Here is a 23,270-nt window from a genome sequence, read left to right as displayed (position 1 = left end):
TAGTGCCTAGGAATAACTGTCTTTCCTATGTAGGAAGTTAGCACCCAACCCTTTCCTAGAAGAATGAAATATTCTAGGAAATATTAAAAAGGCAGAATATTATGTTTCCCTGGATGAGAAAAGGGGAAACATGTTTTAAAGACAAAGCACCTTCCTGCAACTCTCTGCCCCCACACCCTTCAGCTCCAGGGTGATGGGATTAAGACATGGCCCTCAGAACATGATAGGATTAGCCCCAGTGGTGGGTTGCAAATAATTTTACTACCAGTTCACTCATGTGCGTGTACGATGGTGTGCCACTTCTGCGCATGTGCAGAAGTGTGTGGGTGGAGCCTCCTGCCGCGGCCACTACCGGTTCGCCCAATCTGGGGCGAACTGGCAGCAACCCACCTTTGATTGACCCTCTATACATCTCATCACATGGCACCTGGGAAGATTACATCCTCCAGCAAGGCTCAACCAAGCCTGGGACTCAGGACAGCCTACAGAGTTGCCCCTGCATGGCCCCATGTGAGTCTGACAACCAATCAGAATACAAACTCAAATTCAAAAGCCCAGTGAGGGTATAAACCTCAGGCACTCTCAGCATCTCTGCCCTTTTTTTTCTTCATCCAACATCTTCAAGGAATATGATCCTGTCAACCATTAAACCCTTCTTTCCAAAGCAACTTCCATGAATCCAGTGTCTTTTTCCCCACTTGGAACTGAACCCAGATGAACATTTCTTCCAATACCTAAAAGGTGACACAGGAAGTTGTATGCTGACTATATGAAATCTGCGGCAATTTCAACTTTGTTTCACTGAAGGCAATTCATACTCATATACTGTTTCATTTCCCACTAGTACAGTTATTTCAAGCATGCATATTGCAGCCACGAATGGAATCACTGCATGAAACGAAGCTTATAACAAGCAGAGCTGTGAAACTCATAGCCGGCGGGTTGGTTGCATCACACACTGGCCACACCCAAGGGGAAAAAGTCCCAATACATCATGTGACGTTGCTGTAACAACACAAGTTTGACACCCCTGGCCTACAGATAAACTAAGAAAGTTTGTTTTCCGAAAACCACGTTGCAATTACAACTTCATTAAAAAGGTATTGTAAATATATGAACAACCTTCAGAATTGTTTAATTATTACCTTTATTTGTGCTACTGGTATATTTATACTGGTATAAAATATTTAATAAATACTTTTATTATTATTTCTTATCACATTTTACAGAAAGAAATGGAAAAAAAAATACATAATCCCGCCAAAAACAAGCCCCTCCAACGGAAAAAAACCCACATGAAAAACTATAAAAACAAAGCAAAACTGACAAGGAAACAAATTACCAGTATATTTCTAATTTTAAGTTACTAAGAAAGAATCAAACAAAAAGAAATTTACTGGCATTAAATTACTATTTTGCCATCTGGCAGGATATTTAGGCTTGATGAGATTTACAGAGACTTTTAATATTAGGAAAATGCTGGACAACCACACTCTTTCTCAATCTTTGTTAATTATCCTACTTTGCAAATGTTATGTTTGTGAGAGCGGAAAACCTAAGCTCACAGAGATAAAATGTTAAAAATACTGTGAGAATTACCAGAAGCTTTGGGGGGAGGGGGGAGTCTGTGGATATTCATTTTTTACCTGTATCTGGAATTCATCAACAGACATTTCCATCTACTTTAATTTGAAATTATGTTTGTTGCACATATCCATTAATTCCTTGCATGAGTCTAAACTGAAATTGATTTGATAAAAGCGTTTCTCAAGCAATTATATTTTCTCTGGATATATGGGGAAAATAATACAGAATTTTCTTTTCCAATTCTTCAGGTTGCTTGGCAATTAATGGTTGGACTACATTATTGTTAATTGGAGCACATTTGGGGATCATGTCCACATTGGCCACCTTTACTTTTACAGTCGAAGTTCAAAAGCACTAATTTAATATCAACAAAAAACAGGAGGACTGAGTTATGGAGGACAAATGAACAGACAAAATGGTTAAAAGTTATATATTTATATAGTTATTTACCAAGCACATCTAAATTATATTAAAGTAACCAAAATACATTTACAAACCCCAGGGCATGTCATAACTTTTGAGCACCCCTAATGTTTGGAAATTGAAAGTTGAAAATTTTTGACATACCGTAACATTGGGAAATGACCTTAAAGATCATAAGGAAGAGCTGTGACCCACAAATCGGTCAGATATGTGGTATTTGAGTCCGGGCTACGAAACTAATTTGAGAAAACATCTCAGACAAGTCCTTCCCTAGTTCACATGAAAATAAAAGAGGAACATATATATTCAGACTTGTAAGATTCTTACTGAAACTATTACGGTAAAAAATTGTCCTGGCCTATATGACACTGGTTTCTTAGTTTGGTCTGCCTGGTAGGGCTGATACTAGGGAAGAAAAACAAGGCAGTAGACTGGCCGACACTTTCAATAACTATACCCCAAATTCCATAACCTCAGGTGTCCTCCAGATAACTAGTTTTCAAATCTGCATCTTGCATGGCTATTGAAGAAAATTCTGAGAATTGAAGCTCAATCTTGACAACACTAAGTCTGTTTAGCAATTAAGCTGCAAAATCTATAATATAAACCAGCAAAGAAGATACCTTTTCCCAGACTTTCATGGCCACTTTACAAAGTACTAGTCTGAGGTATATTTCTTGACTGCTGTTAATGTTGATTATTGAACCTAAAAGGCAGAATTTATCTACACCTCTGATATTTTCATTGTCAATTTCAATGTTATTGTATTTTTCGGACTATAAAACGCATCGTACTATAAGATGCTCCTAGATTTTGAAGAGGTTTTTTTTTTTTACGTTTTTGCACTCTGCAGGCTTCCCAAACCCTCTGCACGCCTCATTTTTTGTGAAAAACGGGCCAGGCAGGGAGTTTGAGAAGCCTGCAAAGTGCTCCTGGAGGCTGGGCAAAAACGAGCAAAAAATGGTCCATTTTTCATGAAAAACGGGCCTGTTTTTTACAAAAAAACAGGGCATGCATACACTTTGGGAGGCTTGTAGATTGCTCCTGGGGGCTGGGGGGGGGGCAAAAACAAGCAAAAAACAGGCCGTTTTCCCTCATTTTTGCCCACCCCAGCACCCAGGAGCACTTTGCAGCCCTCCCAAACTTCATTTTTCTGAAGGGGGTGGGGTTTCGGGCCAAAAATTCTGTATTCTGTGTATAAGACACACCCAGATTTTCACCCTCTTTTTGGGGGGGGGAAAGGTGTGTCTTATACTCTGGTATAAGATGAAAAATACAGTAGTTATTCTACATGTTATTAATTTGAGCTTCTTTATATTTATGTCATATTTTTAGTCCTGTTTCTTCACTGTGCTTCTTTTTTATTACTAGAGCTTGCAGATCCCTTGTATTTTCACCTATCGGAAGGTTATTGATGTTGCTTCCTCCAGTTGTAAAACCATGCTCATCTTCATCTAATCTAGCTTCCCTTTATATATATTCAGCATATAGGTAGAATAAATAAACGGAGAATATACGGTCTTGTCACATCCCTTTGCCAACATAAAGCCAGTCCATTTTTCCATGTTCTCTCCATATTGTGTCTCCCTTCTTTCTACATAGGTTTCTCATGAGGGCATTGAGATGTACTAGTGTTCCCATTTTTAAGCATATTCCACAGCCTGGCATGATTGACACACTTACATACCTTTCTCTATTTAATGGAGCACATACTGACATTTTTTTAGTACTCCTTGACTCTCTAATTTCACAGCAGTAATATTTTGCATTTCTCAGTCTTTTCTAAAGCCAGCTTGAACATCTGGCATCTCCCTTTCCAGTAGGGTTTTTATTTTGCCAGCATGTAAAGTTAAGGATATTATACAATAGTTTGTACATTGTGTTAAGTCTTCTTAACACAGGCTATATTCTTTTTGAAGTCAGACGGCGATACACACATACACAGGGATCACTTTGGTTGTTTGAACACAATTTTAGCTATAAGAAAATAATTAGAGTAGCAGAAATTCTAAGTCATTCTCCTGCGTCATTTTCCTAAATCATCAAACCTTATTATCCCCTATATTTCCAATTTTGTCATGCCAGTCTCAAATGACAGTGAGGACATCTTGCTTACATATTTAATTGATTTCAGACTGAATTTGCTCATAAAATTTAAACACCTCCTCTTCTTCTGTATCAATCATTATATTAAATGATTGTTCACAAAGTCTATTTGACAATTGATTGGATGGTAGCAAAACACTGTTCTCAGTATATACTTCCTAACTATAAAAGCAATGCCACTTCTTTGGTTTTCAGGTCCTTAGTAAATAGTATGATCTTTTGACTGAAAGTATTCCTAGTCCATCTAATTCACTGATGCCTACGGTCAATTTGTAGTCCTTTCATTTCACCTTTCACTGTTAGACTTTCCTGTATTCATGCTTCTTATGTTCCATGTTCCCAATGTAATTATGTCTTTGTAGCTTTGGATTTTCTTTTCTCCTGTATGTCAACATCAGCAACAAGATATCCCAGAGCTTTTAACTAGCCATGCATTAACCCTATTTTTTACTTCAAAAGCTCCTCAGCTCTTCCTCAGTAGTATATTAAAGCCCTCTGACCTATATTGTCAATCATTTTATATTTTCTATGTAGGTTGTTTTCTTGGGAAAAATATAGGATTGGTTTACTGTTGCTTTTGCCCATGCAACGTGAAGTGATATTTTCAGTTGTCATGGTCACTGAAGTGATCATCTACCTCCAACATCTTTCTATATCGTTTCTGCCCAATAGAGCTGCCTGCTTGCTTTAGCTAGTTGACTTCATGTTTTGGGTAACCCTGATGGAAAATATACCCTTGGCAAATATTCCCAGCATTCTTTGTTCACTCCTCCCAGAAACATCTCCTCCTTCTACCATAATGAGGTAGCACAGATTGAGGTACTATTGCATATGAACTAAGTGTCTATTACATTACTTAGTTACTTAATAAGGTAAAGGTTCCCCTCACACATTTGTGCTAGTTGTTCCCAACTCTAGGGGGAAAGTGCTCACCTGCGTTTCAAAGCCGAAGAGCCAACACTGTCCGAAGATGTCTCCGTGGTCATGTGGCCAGTATGACTAAACACCAAAGGCACACGGAATACTATTACCTTCCCACTAAAGGTGGTTGCTATTTTTCTACTTGCATTTTGCTTTTGAACTGCTAGGTTGGCAGAAGCTGCAACAAGTAATGAGAGCTCACTCTGTTACACAGTGCTAGGGATTCAAACCGCCAAACTGCCGACCTTTCTGATCGACAAGCTCAGCGTCTTAGCCACTTAGCCATTGTGTCCCTACTCGTTACTTAATACAATTGTCCAAACAGCTCTGCAAACCAAAATTTGCAAGAGTATATAAATAGCCTTATAATAATCCCAACAATGTTTATACAACAATTTTGATATGCCAAACTCAGTCTTTCCGTCCAAATAATTTTAATACTTTTTTTTAATGTGGCATTTTTGTTTTCTTACAGCTACTTCATTAGAAAATTTGGTGACAGATTAGCCAAAGCCATATTAATGCATGTTTGTTAATGCCTATATCTTTTACTCTTCTCCCGGTACAGCTGAAATTTCCCCATGTTGTCTGCATTTTTAAATACAATGGTATTTCAAATGAGAATACAATTATCTCCACATTCCTAAGCTGTACAAAATTGCTCAATTGCAAACAAAATAGCAGCCAAAAAATAAATATCTCTCTTATGCTCTTACTTTACTGTGGGTTTTAACTAGTGAAAGCATTGTGCATTTTTATTCAGTGATTGCCCTCATTGAAGTGTTATCATCATTATTTAGCATGCCATCAGCAGCCAAGCACAACCGGGCAAACCTGTGTTCAGATTTTAAAGCAGCTGAAACATGAATTGTGGCAAAAATGATTCTGCCAAGCACTGAGTTTACTATTAAGATGCTGACATCACAGTGGCACATGCATACTAGATGCCACAAAATAAATACATATATGTTTGTTCATATACATAGAGTAAATTTTATAAATCTAAAATGTTAAAACAAGGAAAGAAACAGATAATTCTACAACCCATCATACAATGTCCAAAGTAAGATACTGAGATGAGATGCGAGAACGCCAGCTTGGTCTGCTAACCTGCTACTTTCAGTTCTACCTTAGACATGAAAAGCTGACCGTGAGTCAGTTACTCTCTCTCAGCCCAACCCAACTTACAAACTTGTTGTGGGAAAAATAGGAGGCGGTATGGTATGTTTGCCACCTTGAGTTATCTATAAAAATAATAAAAGTGGAATAAAAATACACAAGGCATAAATAATACAAATTCTACAGGGATAATTGTGTTGCCTAGAGACCATTTTTAAAATGGCAACTTCCTCTTTTTACTAAAAAAACCGAAACTGTATGATTACAGATGTGCATGATAGCAATGTATTCAGAAAATAACTAGAGATCAGAGGTACAGCAGTGGTTTATGAGCTGTGCATTATGATGAATGCCTGAGCGTTTATAAACACTATCTATATGCAGTCTAAAATGTTAAACTTAGAATAACTTGGGTTTTTTAAAAAAAATCTTACTAAGAATTTAAGTTCAGCCAGAGTACAGTAACTACTGTTGCCAAGAAATGCAATTCTTTATGTTTTAGCCAGGTAAAGTCATTACAACTGGAACGGCATACAAGCCAGAATAAATAAATACTGCACTCAAAGTTGCCTATTAAAATAATACCTTGCTGACCAATGGTCTTTGAGCAGGCCTTTCACATGTCAAAACCTTTGCCTATAGTTTCACTAGGAAGCAATTCTCCTTGAGGCATTGAACAGGTCCCAAACAACAAAGAAGCAGTGATGTTTTCACTTCACAAATAAAACTAAGAAAATTTTCTTCCTCTTCTTATTCTACTATCATATTACTTCTTAACCAAAACATTTTGAGGATTTAAAGTTATTTGTGCAAACATGTGTAAAATAGAGGCATGCAAGAAATCCACAATTCAATTGCTAGAGTCCATCTTTGGGAAGGTGTTTATAATTCGTAGATCATATTTCGACTGAAGTGGTCAGGAAAGCCTGACCACTTCTCTGCTGTTGTCTCTGAGGAAAGCCCTCAATCTCTCCACCTTCTGTAAAGGGGTCAAAACCTGGGTGTGCAGTCTTGCATAGGGACACGTAGGGGGGCATAGGGCTGGTTGGTTCCATGAGAACTACTTTCCTCCCTGTATTAACAACTCCTAGTCTCCCCATCTTCAGAACTTTTTATTTTTTGTAATTTTATAATGTTAATGTAATAACATTACAAAACATAAATCCTAAATTATTTGGTTTTAGAGAATTCATTGACAGAGAAATATATGAAATTATATTGTTCGTTCATGGTTAATTGGTGATTCCCACTTCTGAACAAAATCAGGAAGAAGAGAATTTGCATTTGTTTATTATATTTAAACCCTATTCTTGATGACTTTATCCATAAAAAATAAACATTAGAACCAACACAGTATCATAAAACTGTAATCCCTGTCAAGTCCCTAATGACAGCTTTACCAAGGAAGCAACACAAAATCCCATTAGTCAGGTTTAAGGCAGGAAAAGAGGGTTAGATTATAGAAGTGTAAGTATTTTCCAGTTCTCTGTTATTATTAAATATCTCAAAGTACTGTCACCCGTTTAAATTTCTTTCTTCCAAATATTCTAATGGATAGACTAACTCTTAAGAGGACCTAGACATGGTCTTATGAATTTATCTGGGATGAGCCTGAGTCCTCCAGACTGTGAGTTTGGTCATTTATTAGATTCAGGTCCCTCTTGAGTTGTTAAGACTGTCCAGCAAATAAAGTATCATTGGTTCCATGCAGTGGTGTTAGCTTCGTTGAGTGATGGGGTAGTTTCTTTCCCCTTGAAGAAGATGGTGATACACTGTCTCCTCAGGAAGCCATACTAGTGGTCTAGTGATTTTGAATAAAAGTCAACCCATCTCCAGCTTTCCCTTTTTAGGAAGATCAGTTGAGAAAGTGGTTGGACAGCTATTTCAGGGGATCCTGAAGGAAAAGTATCACCATTTCACTCAAATGTTAGGCCAGGATCCAGTACTGGAGATAGCATTGATAGTAGTTGATGACTACTGTCAGTCAGGATGGGGATGTGTGTCCATCCTTGTGTTCCTTGATCTCACAATGACTTTTGGATCAGCTGCAGGGTTGGAAGTTAGGAGCAATTATATCCTGGTGGTTCTCCTCACTTCTCAGTGACTGTTTTCAGTTGACATTTGGCAGGGGGATGGCTAATACACTTAGTCCCTTAAGTGTACAGTACCTCAGGGCTCGATACTCTCTTCTTCCTCATTAATATCTACAGGGAACCACATCTATCGGTTCAGGATCCACTATCACCAATATGCAAATAATGCATGGACCATAATGATTGAGCCTGGGCCAGCCAAGTGATGCTGTCAATCTCCAATCTTAGAATCCAAAGACCGTGTGGATTGAGATGGAGAGAAATAGATTCAGGCTCAATCCTATCATAATTAAGTGGCTGTGGATTTTTTACCACCACCCTGCCCTCTCCCTCCCAATCTGAGTACTTTCTTTCAATAGTCTTAGATGGGGTTGCATTTCCCACTCAAAACTGTATACAATCTGTGGGTCATCTTGGACTCACTTTTCCTGCTGAAGGAGCCATGCCCAAAACGGCCTTTGACCAGCGATACCTGCTGTATCAGTTGTGCCTATTCCTAAATCAGAAGGTCACTCAAGTTCTAGTCACCTTTCCTTTGTACTATTGAAAAGCAATCTATATGGGGTCAGGGTGACTCATCTCAAATAAAATCATAACTGTCAGACTAACTGAAGCTGAGTAATGATTGTCTGCCTATTGGTAACTAGGAATCTAGGAGGATATCTTAGTTATATACCTGCTCTCTTTCTGGGGAGTGTCAACTCATTCTGTATTATCAGTGGAGCTGACAGAAAGCCCTTCCGAACAATGAAAAATACATGTTTTTCTACAGTTCAATCTCAAATTTGTTTCCCTCACCCAGTCCTCAACATCTTCTAAATTATGTCAAGACTTGTACAACTCCAGCTTGTCTCCAGCGTGGGAATGATCTCTCCTAGCAATTTCAAATATATTAAATAGCATGAGGGAAATGAATGACTCCTGTTGCACATCAAATTAATGCTTACTGGGCTGACTCCTTTTCCTCTATCATCCCAGTTAAACTGCTCACATAGGACACTGCAATAAACTACGCTCATTTCCAACCCACGTAGGCAGTCCAGAAGGCTACTATGGCCAATGGTATAAACCCATGAGAGTGAACCTATAGCACACCTATGGCACAGGTGGCATGTGGAGCCAAATTTGCCAGCACGGCAGCCCTCGGCAGCAATGTTCCCCCTAATTTTTTTTCAGTGTGAGCGGAAAAGTATAGTGTTTGAGCAACACATTTTCATGCCTGAGCACCTGAATTTTTTTTCATAGATGTCACCCAAGACAACGAAATCAGTATTATTTGAAACTCAATTCTACCATGTAAATATCCATTAAGTAAAGAAATCTCCCTATACAGGTAGTCCTCAATCTATGACCATAATTGAGCCCAAAGTTTCTATTGCTAAGTGAGACATTTGTTAAGTGAGTTTTGCCCCATTTTACAACCTTTCTTGCTACACTTAAGTGAATCACTGCAGTTAAATCAGTAACCTGGTTGTTAAGTCAGTCTGACTTTCCTACTGACTTTCCTTGGCAGAAGGTTGCAAAAGGTGACCCCAGGACACTGCAACCATCATAAATATGAGGCAGTTGCCAAAGATCCAAATTTTGATCATGTGGCCATGGGGATGCTGCAATGATCATAAGTGTGAAGAACAGCTGTAATTCATTTTTTTCAGTGCTGATGTAGCTTTAGTCACTAAGTGAACTGTTGTAAGTTGAGGACTATACTTTCCCCCTTACTATCCAATAGTCTGCAGTGATATTAGCAAGTTATGAATAAATTACCAACTGATGTAGATCAGCAATTGGGGCACTTAAAGAAACAAACAAAGAGGGGAGAGGAAGGAAGGAAGACAGAGGGAGAAAGAGACTGAGACAGAGACAAAAAAGGAAAGAGGAGAAAGAGAAAAGGAAAGGGGAGAGGAGGGCGGGAGGATAAGAAAAAGAGGCAGAAAAAAGAAAGAGAGAGAAAGAGAAAAGGAAAAAAGAAGGAAGGAAAGAAAAAGGAAAGAAAAAAGGAAGAAAGAAAAGAGGAGAGAAGAGAAGGAATAGAGGGCAAAAAAGCAAATAAGAAAAAGTAGGGAAAAAACTTTCACTGGAAAACACTATTTTTCCATCAGTGGAAAACTTTTCTAAACAAGGTTAATTTTCCGGATTTTGACTTTCCGGTCCAGGTGGACCAAGAAGCCTTTATTTTCTTTTTCTAAAATCAAATAAAATCTGTGGAGCACCAGCTCGACTCCGCCTTCCTGTGAAAAAAACCTTGAGCCCCAATGCTCCGAACGCAGAGGCTGGATTCAGACAACATGTGTACACCCGGCGTGGGTTTCCACTTGCTTGCATGGCAAGCGCCTCCCACACACCCGCATTTGGAAACGGAACCAACTGCGGGGAGCCCAGCCAGCCATGGGAGCTTAGCTGACAAACCGCGAAAGAAGCATGCTCTGCACGTCCCGCGGAGAGTTGGTTGCTGCCGTTGCTGCTGCCACAGCTTCCCTCCTCAGTAACTTTGATCCAAGAGGGTACGGCCTCCCTGTCAATCAGCCACACGCCGGCGGAGGGAGACCAATCATAACCCTAGGCAGCAACATTTCTGTTGGCCAAAGGCCCGCCCTCCTCTGGGTGTGTCCAGGGACTATAATATCCCAGACCAGCTGACAGAAGCCTCCTAGCCGCCTGCAGACTAAAGTCCATCGTGCTAAATCTCACTGCGCGGCAGTTGGAAACTGCTGCGCTGTGTTTTGTTGCCCCCTGCGCGACTGTGCACCCACGCACCTTAGAGGGAACAGTGCTCGGCAGCCCTCAGCTGATTTTCAGCCTTCCGGAGGGCCAGGAGAGGCCATTTTTGCCCTCCCGAGGCTACAGGAAAGCTTCCAGAGTCTAGAGAGGGTGAAAACCAGGCCCAACGAGTCAACCAGAAGTTCTGGTTGGTCTGGTTTGCCTAGGGAGGGCAAAAATCTCCCCCCACCACGGGGTTCCCTCGCACATGTGCGGTGGGGGTTGCTCACGTATGCGCAGGTGGAGGGGTTATTCACACATGCACATGTGGGCGGAAACGCGCGCACGTGATAGAGTGCACACACAGTTTGGGCACACCTTTAGAAAAAGGTTAGCCATCAGTGGTATAAACTGTTGCTGCTAAGAAGCCCCATAAGACCAGAAGTATCTCAATGACTTCTAGGCCTTAACCAAGGTTTTCCACCAGAGCAATCAATGCTAATTTATGCCCAGATCTGAATTCAGAGTGAAATTATTCAGACAGTCCTCTAGCACTTTCTGTAAAAACTTCATATCCACTTAGGAATGGCTTTCTTAATAAAGGGGAAGGTTGGAGACCGGGCATGTTCAAAACAGCTAAGTTTTTTTTTTGAAAATGTGGCACAATAGTCTCTCTTTTAAGGCATACAGTAGAGCTTTCTCCCTAAAGAAGGATGAAAGCCAATTTTTCATGATGGCCCAACAACCTGAAGGAGCCAGAAAGGGCAAGAATGTTTTTTTCCCCATTTCATGGAGTTCACAGGCTAAAGAGAGTCCCACAGGCTAAAGAGAGTCCCAAGACATTGTGCAGATTCCACCCATGATAAGTCAGAACTACACTGAATATGAGCAATTTCATCAGCAAAATATTAAATCTACAAGTCCCAGTAGCCAGGTAGCAACACTTCCTGCCTGTTTTTCTCAAAAAAGCAAAAGGCGGGAGACATATGTGTGCATCTTAAACAAAGCTGATGGGCAACACAACAAAATAAGAAAGGAGAACTCTGAATGCTTTACTGCTCTTCCAGCCATCGTATAGGTTCAAATAAAAGTTTATTCCCATGTTCAGGCAGATTACAACCCACACTGCTTCACAGACTGTTACCATATTCCATCCTAGAAGAAAGTACTGACAAATTATTGGCAGTAATTTATAAAGGTGTAAAATTTATGTAACCATCAAGTTTAATGCAAAGGAATCTTTGCTCCTTTATGTGAAGATACATATGCAATAATATGTGGAAAAAGGTTGGATAAATTGTGTTACTCCTCCTTAATTGCTGAGAACCTATTTGGGTAAGAGAAAGCTAGCCATTATTGTCACAGCTAATATAGTTTCTCTCTTTCTCTCTCTCTCTCTCTCTCTCTCTCTCCCTCCCTCCCTCTTCCCCCCCTCTCTCCCCCCCACAATCCCACATACAACCCTATGGGACAGAACGGGGCAGGAGTGTAGTTAATATACTTCATTACAGTGCTTATACCAGCTACTACTGAAAGAAATGAGATTCTAAGCAGTTCTAAGAATTGTTCCATATGATTTCCAGGACACGGCATATGGATGGAATGTTTACAACTAGATTTCTTAGCTGCTGATAGTTCTATAGCTTTGTGACTAGCAGGAGATCTTGTTGTGAGCAGGAGTTACAGCAGTAGAATAAAAAGTGTCTGAAACCAATTCTTTACTATAACCTAACTTATGCTACCTATACCATTATATTTTCTGAAAACAAACAACTGAGCAAAAATCTGTTAATTGCCTGGTGAGTGCCATAACAATCTTTAGCAAGTTCTGTTTGTTGAAAAGTAGAACAAAGCTGTGGATATTGAGGGAGCGATGTAAGTAGTGTGGTAAATTAATAATCAAGAGGAAATTCTTATCCATCATTGCCTGATTTGAATTTCATGATGAATTGGCCATTAAATAATGAAGAAGTTGCATACATTTTATCATTAAGGGTGAAGAACTAGGTCAATTAAAATTACATGAAATGAGTTTTCCCCATTTTTTTCCAGAAACAAAACCCTATAAAATGGGCAAGCTACAGAAAGTAAGTCTGATTTTTTTTTTATTTGAACTCTCCTAGATGTTTTGAAGCTAAACTGTCACCTCCTCCTTTAATATGTTAATAGGAACACTAGTTCCTGGGGGCGGGAGACATATGTGTGCATATATAAAAGACATTATTATTTAGTGCCTTTCTACAGCATTGAGAGAAGGGCAACCACCCACTTCCTTCCTTGACAAAGAGAACATAGTTTTTCTCCATCAATGTCAAGAATAGACACTGTAAATTCAGTTTTTATAATCTCCAGACATCTATCAGCAATAGGGTGGGACCGTCTGAATTCGTATTTCTATGAAACCAGAGGCTGGACATTTCTTAAAGCACTCAATGATTTCATCAGCCATTTGTTCATACTTTTCCCCATAGGGACCAAGTTGCTGTTTTCTCCAAGCCATCTATCTATTATTCTCTGCATAAACACAAATTATGTTTGTTAGAAAATTAAACATATTAATAATAATGAGATATATCCATGTCTCCATAATCACTTTTATGTTAAAGAAATACTCCATCAAAGGGGAGAAAGTAATAGCAGCATGCTAAACATTATTTTTCTATTATTCGGAGCTTTTCAGAAGACTAAGCTTCCTGCAGCTTCCAGTAAAAGTTTAGCCCTATTTAAAATATGTGGAGGTTCAGCCAAGAAATTCAGCTCTGGATCTAACTCACGTTACTAACTTAGTTCATTTCAGCTGTAGAATAGTTTGTTACACAGTCAGCCAAACGTTTAGACTAGATTTGGAGTTTTTAATCTACCTATCAAGCCCTTCCCAATGACCTGGGATAGACAGATGTTGTTTGAAAGTGTTAAAGGTATCATCACTGTTTGAAAGCTATACCAAGTAAAGCTTTCTTTTGCAATTGATTGATGTGATTTTTTTCAGTGTCAATGGTGCTCATGGGGTGCTCCACATGTTTTGGGATTGTGACTCAGGCACCTATTTTTTAATAGTACGATCTTTGATTTTTTTGGCAATAGTTTTTCAGCTTCTATTTGCAAGTCCTAGTATTTGTTAGTTTCTCCAGTTCTTTCTCTCTCCTTCTGCTGTCTCCAGGTACTGCCATGTCCACTATGCAAACTTTAGAAAAGAAGAGGAAGTCATGTTACCCTCACAATAGGCATCTGATTGCATGATCAATTTAAAGACAGTAGGCCAAATTCCAGCAAAGAAACCGTATTTCATGTCTAGAATAGCCATTCTCAATAAATACTTGCACACCAATATCAAAAAAGGATTCATTACCCTTCCAACTCACCAGCACTGGCACCCAAAAACAAGGGAAAACATCAACCACTCTAGAGGGAACCATGGGTACAGGTTAAAAATTAGAAGCTATCATCCACTCCCCCTTATCTCAGATCTTCAAGATCAGCTACAAAAAATGCAGATCTTTATAAAACTAGACTTCAGGAGTGCTGAAACAGGATGAAAAAAGGACATTAGTATTTAACAACCTTCGATACAAGACACAGTAAGTTTGAACACACAACGATACCTTTCAGTCTGTTTAACTATGGTGTTTTTTTTTTCTAGATCTAATATTTTCAGAAATGGTACTGTATTAATATGTACTTAGATGGCATATTAGTTTATTCTGAAGGTGCCCTCTTGCATATCACCCATGTCAGAAATGTATTGCCAAAATTACAGGAAAATACACTCTTTGCCAAACTAGAAAAATGCACTTTTGACTGGACTCAATTGAACTATGGAAAATCCACAGAAGGCATACAGGTATATCCATCAATTCTATTGATGACTATTCTGTCATGGCACCTTCTCCCTCCCCCATAATGTGAAAGATGATCAGCACTTTCTGGGCTTTGCTAACTTCTATAGGAAAGTCATACCTAATTTTGCTGACTGTGTAAAACCATTGTCCCAGTTCTTAAGATAGGGCTGCTGAGTCTTCTGGGGAACCCAAGGCTGACAGTTGGAAACTGGATGAAAGTTGTCCAGTATGGTTGGATCTAGTGATGGTTTCTTGAGAAGGGGCAAGCCAACACTTCCTTAATAAACGATGGGAATCTGCTTTTCTTATAATCCATTCCTAATTACCCTTTCCCATATTAAGATCCTTGCACATCCAAGGAAACCTTATATTATATCATGCAAGCTTACCCGTTCTACTTGTCCTTCTTTATGTTTCATCTTGTAAACCTTGAGTTTTGGCAGACATTCCTCTGTATAATTCTTCTCTTCCATTCCATGGAGAAGTATTCCATGAAAAGCCAGTCTGCAAGTATTTGCATGAATATCAGTGTCCAATTTTGATCCAATTACAAGACAAAATTTAGGACAGGTAACTGGTTTTTCAAATTCAAGTAAGGCCCACTGTTGTTTTGGGAGCGGTTTTCCTTCAACTTGGCCATTTTCCTTGTTTTCTTCTGAGGACTTTGAATCATTGGAAACATATTCCTCCTCATAAAGGTATTCCTTTTCAAAGTCAAAATAATTTTCCAGAGGCTCTTTACTCAAGTCATCAGGAGTTGGGCTGAAGAACATCACTCTTCCCATAACAGTCTCATGGCCAACTGTAATATGAAACTTCGCCTTGGTTTGAAGAGTCCCTCGAAAATATGGGATTTTCTTTAAAGAGATAATGGCAGCATGGATCGTCTGGAGAGATTCAGGTGTACAAATGAGGCCTCGTTCCAACAGCTTTGGATCAAACTGGGTTACACAAATTCCAACCCTATCCCCTTGCATGGCGTAGGTGACTGGAGTATGAAACATCTGCATTGACTTTACTTTCTTTGTCACCTATTTATGGAGAAAAGTATAACAAAAAAACTGTTAGCATTTTTCTTGTATTTTAAAGTAGTAATTTAAAATATTTGTACTCTGTGTATAGTAAGGTATTATTTTTGCTGTTTTATAACATTCTCGTTAATTACCCAGAAAATTTATCTTAAATTATCTAAAGGAATGCTCAATTTTTTTAATGCAAGAAAATAATGTCAGCCCTTATTCCTTTGAATTTAGTAACTTCCATAGTAGTCAAAATTATGCAGAAGACAAGTTTGACCCAGCATAAATAATTAGCCCATTTATTTTTTTAAAGGCAAATGAGTTACATAATTTAAGATACTATATTTTCTGTTCATTTCCCCCTACACATTTGCTGTTGCTGCTTCTTAGGCAGGCTGTGTTATCTCCAAAGGTAAGCATTTTCCCTTTCTGATTGCTCTGTGATAGCATATCTCAATGTATTAAGACAATGTATATACATGTTTTTGTTTTAACACATACAGCACTGTATTTCTAAAGAATAATCTTCATTCATTTATTTTATATAGCTTCCAATCCTTTTTATCACATTTGGTCTTCCCTAAATCTGTCAAACAATAATGAAATATATTGCATAATGTGTAAAAACACTTTATAATCTCATTTTCATCAATTTGTAAAGAATAAACACAAATATGATTTAGTGATTATGAACTATAGTCTACTGTATATTATTATGGTTATTATCTGGTTATGACTCTAATCTTTCCATAATGTATGAGACAATGTAACACCACACAAAAAAATAAAGTTTGGTGCTAATACACTTGGAATCTTCTTAGTTATTCTATTTCAGAAGCATCTTAGAATAGAAACAGTAGCAGGAAAATAAGCTTTTTAAAACTATCAAAGTTGGTTCAGCTTGATTAAGACAAACCAGCTGGTTTAATATGGTTTGATTCTCTTTTCCTTTTTTCTTTTGTTCTACATTTATTCTTTAAGCCAGGGGTGGGCAAAAGAGAAATTTCTATCTACTGGTAGGTCCCTAGATGATGTGCAATAAACTGCAAAATTTCTGACATCCAATTATCCAGCAATAGCAAGAACTAAGGAGATTTACTTGACTAAATTATGTTGCAGGAAAGGATTCTGAAGGGGTAATGGGATTAATTGCGACAAAATTGTAAATGGAATGTATGCGAAAAGACTTATAATCTTAGTTCTGGTACCAATCACACTTCCCTCAATTGAGCATGTTGCCAGAAACAAAGTTTCCTTAATTCTTAGTACTTGTTCATCCTCCTGAATCCCTATATTTTGTACTCCATTTGTTGGGCAGCAGTTTAAAAAGCTTATAATCCTGAAAACTGACTACTCCAACCTTAAGAGTTATATTCGTCTGTGATCAATTTTCCCTCCCTCTGTGATAACTATTCTCTGGAGTAGCCCTTAATACCTTTGGAGAAGGTCTAGGGAATACAGGATTCCCCTCCCCCCTCCCCTCCTTCCTGTAGAGGGAAGGAGGGGGGAGGGAGGGGGAGGAGAAAGGAGAGAGAGGAAGAGAGAGAGAGACAGAGGGAGAAGTGGGGGAGAACTTAATATCATGTCCCTCCCTCTTCAGCTAATCTAGTTGCTTTTTCTGCTAGCACAGTGACCACAACTCAATGCAGACTTAACTCAATATTTTTTTCATTCATTCATTACCCATGCATATTGAACTCATCTTTATAACCCTGAAAAATCTTTAAAATGTAGCATTTTACAGGAACTCAGAAGATTCAATGTGTTTTCACATTATGAAACTTTTTTTAAAATATAGAACACATCTTTTCTAAAAAAAATTAGTATATTTAAAATGAAGTATCTTGTATAGATAATAATTCCAAGTTTGAAATTCTGCTGCTCTATCTCTCCATTTATAAGCCATAAACATAAGAGAATGTGAAATATACAAATACTATTAACAGATAAAAAAATCATATCCATTAAAAATTAATTAAAAAATGAACCGTATGTCCAAAACAAGCATCCATCAGACTACACTGTAGAAAAAATTATTAGCTAAACATTTAGAGAGGAATTTATTATTGCAAATAGGTATAATACTACTTTTAAAATTTCTATTAACTAGCCTAAAATCCCTTGTTCTGCCTTTCTCTGGTGTTCTTAGTTTTCACTGAAAAGTCTCTTTATAAAAAATAAAATTTAAAAACTTGATTCCCCCATCAAGTCTAAAGTAAATGATTCCAGAGCTTGTGCATTTAATTTTGCATATACAGAAATACTTCTATGTGCATTAAACTTTCATTAAAGTCCCCACAAAAAAGAGAAAATCATTGTTATGTGAGCAACTGCCAATATATTCTTCAGATATTTACAATGTTTCAATATTCTTTCAAGTAAATTAATACTTTAAAAAAGATTCATATTGTATTTTATAAAAGAAAATCAGGGGCATCCAATAGTACAGAGATGTCAAACTGAAGGGCAGAGGCCCAGATCCGGCCCATGGGGTGCTTAGATCTGGCCCATGGTGCCACCCTGGAAACAGCAAAGGACTGACACACACAGTGCCTCTGCTAGCAAAAACAGAGCTTGGATGGGCCGCCCATGGCCCTCCCAAACTCCGTTTTTGCTGGCAGAGGGTTGCAGGAGGCTGTCACAGCCAAAAATGGAGCTCAGGAGCCCATTTTCACTGGCAGAGCCCTTGTTAAACCACAGGTGCCCCTGGTACGAGCGAGGTCAAGCTGGCCACACCCATCCTGCCCATGCCCACCCTGGGCCCCCAAGGTCAAACACAACCATGGTACATAGTATTTACACATCACTTCACAGTCAGTGAAGTGATGTGCAAATACTGGTGTGCATAGTTTTTAAAGGCTGATTTATCCTAAGAATTCTATGATATGAACTGAGCAATAAAACTAATCCTGAGCAATAAAACTAGTCCTGAGCCCAGAAAGCTTTATGAATTAACTTTAACATTTGGAAAACTAAGCTTCCTCATCTCCATACTTGAGTCATATATCATCTATGATCTAAAAATCAATAGAGCTATCTTGAATAAAGAACTAATTTCACTTTCTCAAGATTGTATTTTTTTTGCTAAGTATAATTCCCTTTAAAATGAATAATACGATAGCTAAACATAAATGCATATTTATAAATATCACAAAACCATCAGTCATCACAATGTCCAATGACATTGTGAAAATGGATTTTGACTACTTCCATCCTACCTGCTTTCCTAATTTTCTGTCACTAAAAATATATTTTTAGTGGCACGTCTGGCATCAATTTTGGACACCAACTTCAGCAGAAAAGTACTGTGTCTATCCAAAACTAATCATATGGTAACTTTAAGTTCATCAAAGTAGTAACATCTTTAGATTTTGCAACAAATACTGCCAGAATAGTAAACTGTGCTCAGAGAGACTTCATGTGAACAGGGATAGGGGGGGTGGGGGGGGTGGCATCTTGTAATGCCTGAAAATAAATCAGGAAAGAATGTTTAATATTTTTATCTTCATGATCACATTAATATTTCTAAGAATGATGTAGAGGTTTGTGAAACTGCTTTGGTGGAGGAGGAGGACTGGGAAGTCCATGTGTTCATACACAGATAAAAAATGCAAAAAGGAGAGATAAATTAAAAGCACCCAAACTGTTCAGGCCCTTAAGATAAACAAATGTGTTCAATATAAGAAAAGAACCTGTTATTTGAAGACCAAAGGAAAAGCTCACTAAGATTTTCAAAGCAGTTTAACTAATAGAAAACAGCATACAAAACCTCACTAATGGATTTTTCTTCTGATACAATGAAGCTTCTTTTCCTTTATTTATCCAACTTTCATTAAGTTATCAGTACTCCATATGCTATAGCTCTTAGGTTTTCAGATAAGAGTCCAAGCATCCTCCTACCTCCAGTGCTGTCACTGCATCTTATTGTTACAAGATATAAACATAACCAGCCCTTTCTGATAAGTAGAATCACAACAAATTCAGCTAACTAGTAATTATAAAGTAAGAAACAAAAACAAAAAACCCCAAAAAACCCACTGTAGTTTGAGTGTTAAACAAGTTTATACCATTTATTCTACAGTTTCAATTCATCCATCCATCCGTCTATCTGTCCATCCATCCATCCATTGCTTACTTTAATCAAGTTATTAACATCTAACCCAATTTAAATGGGAAGGTTGCCATCTGTTTAAGTGAGACATAGATTACATACAACAGACATAAAATGGAATGGACACACAGGGAGAAAAGAAAAATACACTATTAACTTTCTTTGTTTTCTAAGTGGTAAGAACCAATCTTTTCTCTTTAGACAAGAGAGAAGAAAGAGACTGCTTAAGAGAAGAGAGAGAATGCTGAGAATGAAAAAGAACATCAGATTTGTCTAAAGATGTTTACTGCCAATCACAGAGTCTGTCCAAAGAAATATTTTAACATCTCTTTGTCAGAAAATGGAAAACAATTCAAATCATTTATTTGATAGACAACAATAATCCAAAATTATAAGCATGGAATTTTACTGCCTTTTCAATAGCTTAGAGACATTTTTTTGCTGACTCCTTAATCAGCATATTCATTATTCTTCCTATATTTAAAATATTTTATATAAAATTCAGAGGTATCTTCACATCATATTAATCTTTTAAGACTATGTTTATAAAATACAATAAACAAAACTAGGCAACAATTGGACAAGACCATATCATATAGATTGTTGTGAGCTAAATAGAATCATTAAATATTTAATTATACTTATTCTGTATAAATAAATAAGTCATCCAATTATATTTATTTACAAGATTTATAGCGTCCTGCAAATACCATAAATTAAACCATTTTATATTGCCAATATAAACAGCATACTTTGGAGAGGTCAGGAATTGTGAAAAACAATATTTTGTCCAATTAATCTCAATTTAAGATAAGAAACCTAATACCACAATAATAGGAATTTAATATTCTTTATTTGATAATATGAGATATTGAAAATCTTTACTCTATAGTTCTTATAAATAACTAATATATGCTTTAAAATATTCCATAATTGTCTATATCACAGATTTGGAATTACCCAAAACTCATTCTGATACGAATAGTAAAATTGAGTTTTAGATACTATTAATTCATCTTAAGCATTTAGCAGAATACAGAGCCATTTTACAATTTTAGGTAATCTATCTGTCATGCACATTCAGATGCTTTAAAAACTAGATTGCTAATCTAAAACAGTTATTTTCAAACTTGTTCAGGCTATGCAACCTGTTAATTAAAAAAAAAAAATCCCGAAAACCCTATTTAAAAAAAGCTATTGTAATAGCAAATTGGCTATATCAAAGTTAAGCTCTTTGTCTGCAATGGAACCTCATCAAGTTCTTGTGGCACCCCAGGATTTTCTGAAATAGTTTAAACAATCCTGATTGAAAGAGATATAGTATCTCTAATTATTCACAACATCAAATAAATAAAGGAATGAATGAAAATGCAACTGTCAAATTGGGATTATCCCAGAATATTATATTTGTAGCAATAACAATTAGACATATACCGTGTTTCACAGTGTTTTACAGCACTCTCTAAGCAGTTTAATAGAGTCAGCAAATTGCCCCCAACAATCTGGGTCCTCATTTTACCCACCTCAGAAGAATGGAAGGATGGATGGAAGGTTGAGTCAACCTTGAGCTGGTCAGGATTGAACTGCTGGCAGTGGAATGCAGAGTTAGCATGCAATACTGCATTCTAATCACTGTGCAACCACAGCTCTGAATGCGAATAAAAGGCTGAAATTATACGTTTGTTCTAACATTTTCCAAATTGGTCTTGTGACTCTTAATGCAGGAAATACAACAAAAGTATGAGTGTGTGACTTTGAGTCAGTCATTCACACTCAGCCCAATTCACCTCAGAGGGTTGTTATTAAGGGAGCAAAAAGGAGGAGAAAGATGTGTTTGCCATCTTGAATTATTTATAAAAATAATAAAGGTGGGAGATGGATGGATGGATGGATGGATGGATGGACAAGAGGAAGGAAGAGAGCGCGAGAGAAAGGAGTCAAACTTCTTCCATGATAATTATAGAATAATACAATTATAATCACAATGAATACTGAATGATATTTAAACTGTTATTTCAGATCTATTTAAATAGAACAGCGATGGCGAACCTTTTTTGGCTCACGTGCCATAAGGGGGGAGCGCAGGGGGTCGTGCGCAGGTATGCCACACCCATAATGCAATGTACGACCCCCCAGTGCACATGCGCGCATGAGAGGTGCTTCCCCCCCATTTTTCCATGTTTTTTTCGCCCTCCCCAGGCTCCAGAGGCTTTATAGAAGATTGGGGAGGGCGGAAACAACCTCTCCCACCCCACAGAGGCCCTCGGGGGGCTTCAGGGACCTTCAGGAGGCTTCCCTGAAGCCTATGAAGGGCAAAAAATGACCCTACGAGCAAACTGGAAGTCACTTCCAGTTTGTTCGTATGGTCAGGTTAAGCCCTCCGGAGGCTTCAGGGACCTTCAGGAGGCTTCCCTGAAGCCTCCATAGGACTAAAAAGGATGCTACGAGCAAACCAGAAGTGACTTCCAGTTTGGTCGTAGGATGGTTTTTAGTCCTACGGAGGCTTCAGGGAAGCCTCCTGAAGGTCCCTGAAGCCTCCGGAGGGCTTAAACCAACCCTCTGAGCAAACTCTCTGAACAAACTGAGCAAAGTGACTTCCAGTTTGCTCATATGGTCCTTTTTAGTCCTCCAGAGGTTTCAGGGAAGCCTATTGAAGATCCCTGAAGCCCCCCGAGGGCCTCTGGGGGGCGGGGGAGGTTGTTTTCGCCCTTTCCAAGTTCCTATAAACCGACCCTACGAGCAAACCGGAAGTCCAATCCCAAACTTCCTGTTTGCCCATAGGGCCAGTTTTTTGTGCTCCTGAGGCTTCAGGGAAGCTCCTAAAGCCTCCAGAGGGCCTCCGGGGGGCGGGGGGCTCTTTTTGCCCTCCTGAGGATCCCTATAAAGCCTCTGAAGCCTGGGGAGGGCAAAAATGGCTTTAAAAAAGGGTGAACTCAGTTGGCCAGTGCGCACATGCGCACTGGCCAACTGACAGGGCAATGCCCCGCGTGCCCTGATAAATGGCTCCGCCTGCCACCTGTAGCACGCATGCCATAGATTCGCCATCCCGGGTCTAGAAGATTTTGAAATCTATCAAGTTTCATGAAACTTCATGAAGCTATAGTGCCCATTCTAAACATAGAAAACGTTAAACCTTTACAGAACTTTTCTAGGGAAGCTACATTGGGTTCATGTTCTATGAAGCCATGGATCACCTTCAACTTAAAATAATTAAAGACAAAGCTGGGGAAGAACTGAACTAAAGTCACCAAGTAATTCCAACAGACACGTAAATAGAATATTTTTAAATCAAAATTTTAGTCATAAAAATGATTGTAAAGATTATTCATTCAGAACAGTTCCACAGACTAAGCAA

At 38.3% G+C, this 23,270-nt stretch overlaps 1 protein-coding gene across 2 annotated transcripts in view; it reads right to left on the bottom strand.

Annotated features, from left to right (window-relative positions):
- The window catches only part of EEFSEC (eukaryotic elongation factor, selenocysteine-tRNA specific), a 168,486-nt gene that overhangs the window by 68,455 nt on the left and 76,761 nt on the right, over positions 1-23,270 (bottom strand). For both annotated transcript variants that reach the window (XM_087708982.1, XM_014064031.2), the window contains one exon: positions 15,175-15,816. In XM_087708982.1, coding sequence (XP_087565108.1) covers positions 15,175-15,816 — 642 coding nt within the window. The remainder of the gene's footprint in view (positions 1-15,174; positions 15,817-23,270) is intronic.

This window comes from Thamnophis sirtalis, unplaced genomic scaffold (genome assembly GCF_051295495.1).
Source record: "Thamnophis sirtalis isolate CommonGarterSnake01/CBP01778 unplaced genomic scaffold, rThaSir2_p1.2 scaffold_3, whole genome shotgun sequence".
Taxonomy (NCBI): domain Eukaryota; kingdom Metazoa; phylum Chordata; class Lepidosauria; order Squamata; family Natricidae; genus Thamnophis; species Thamnophis sirtalis.
This window is presented reverse-complemented; position numbering and strand designations above follow the sequence as displayed.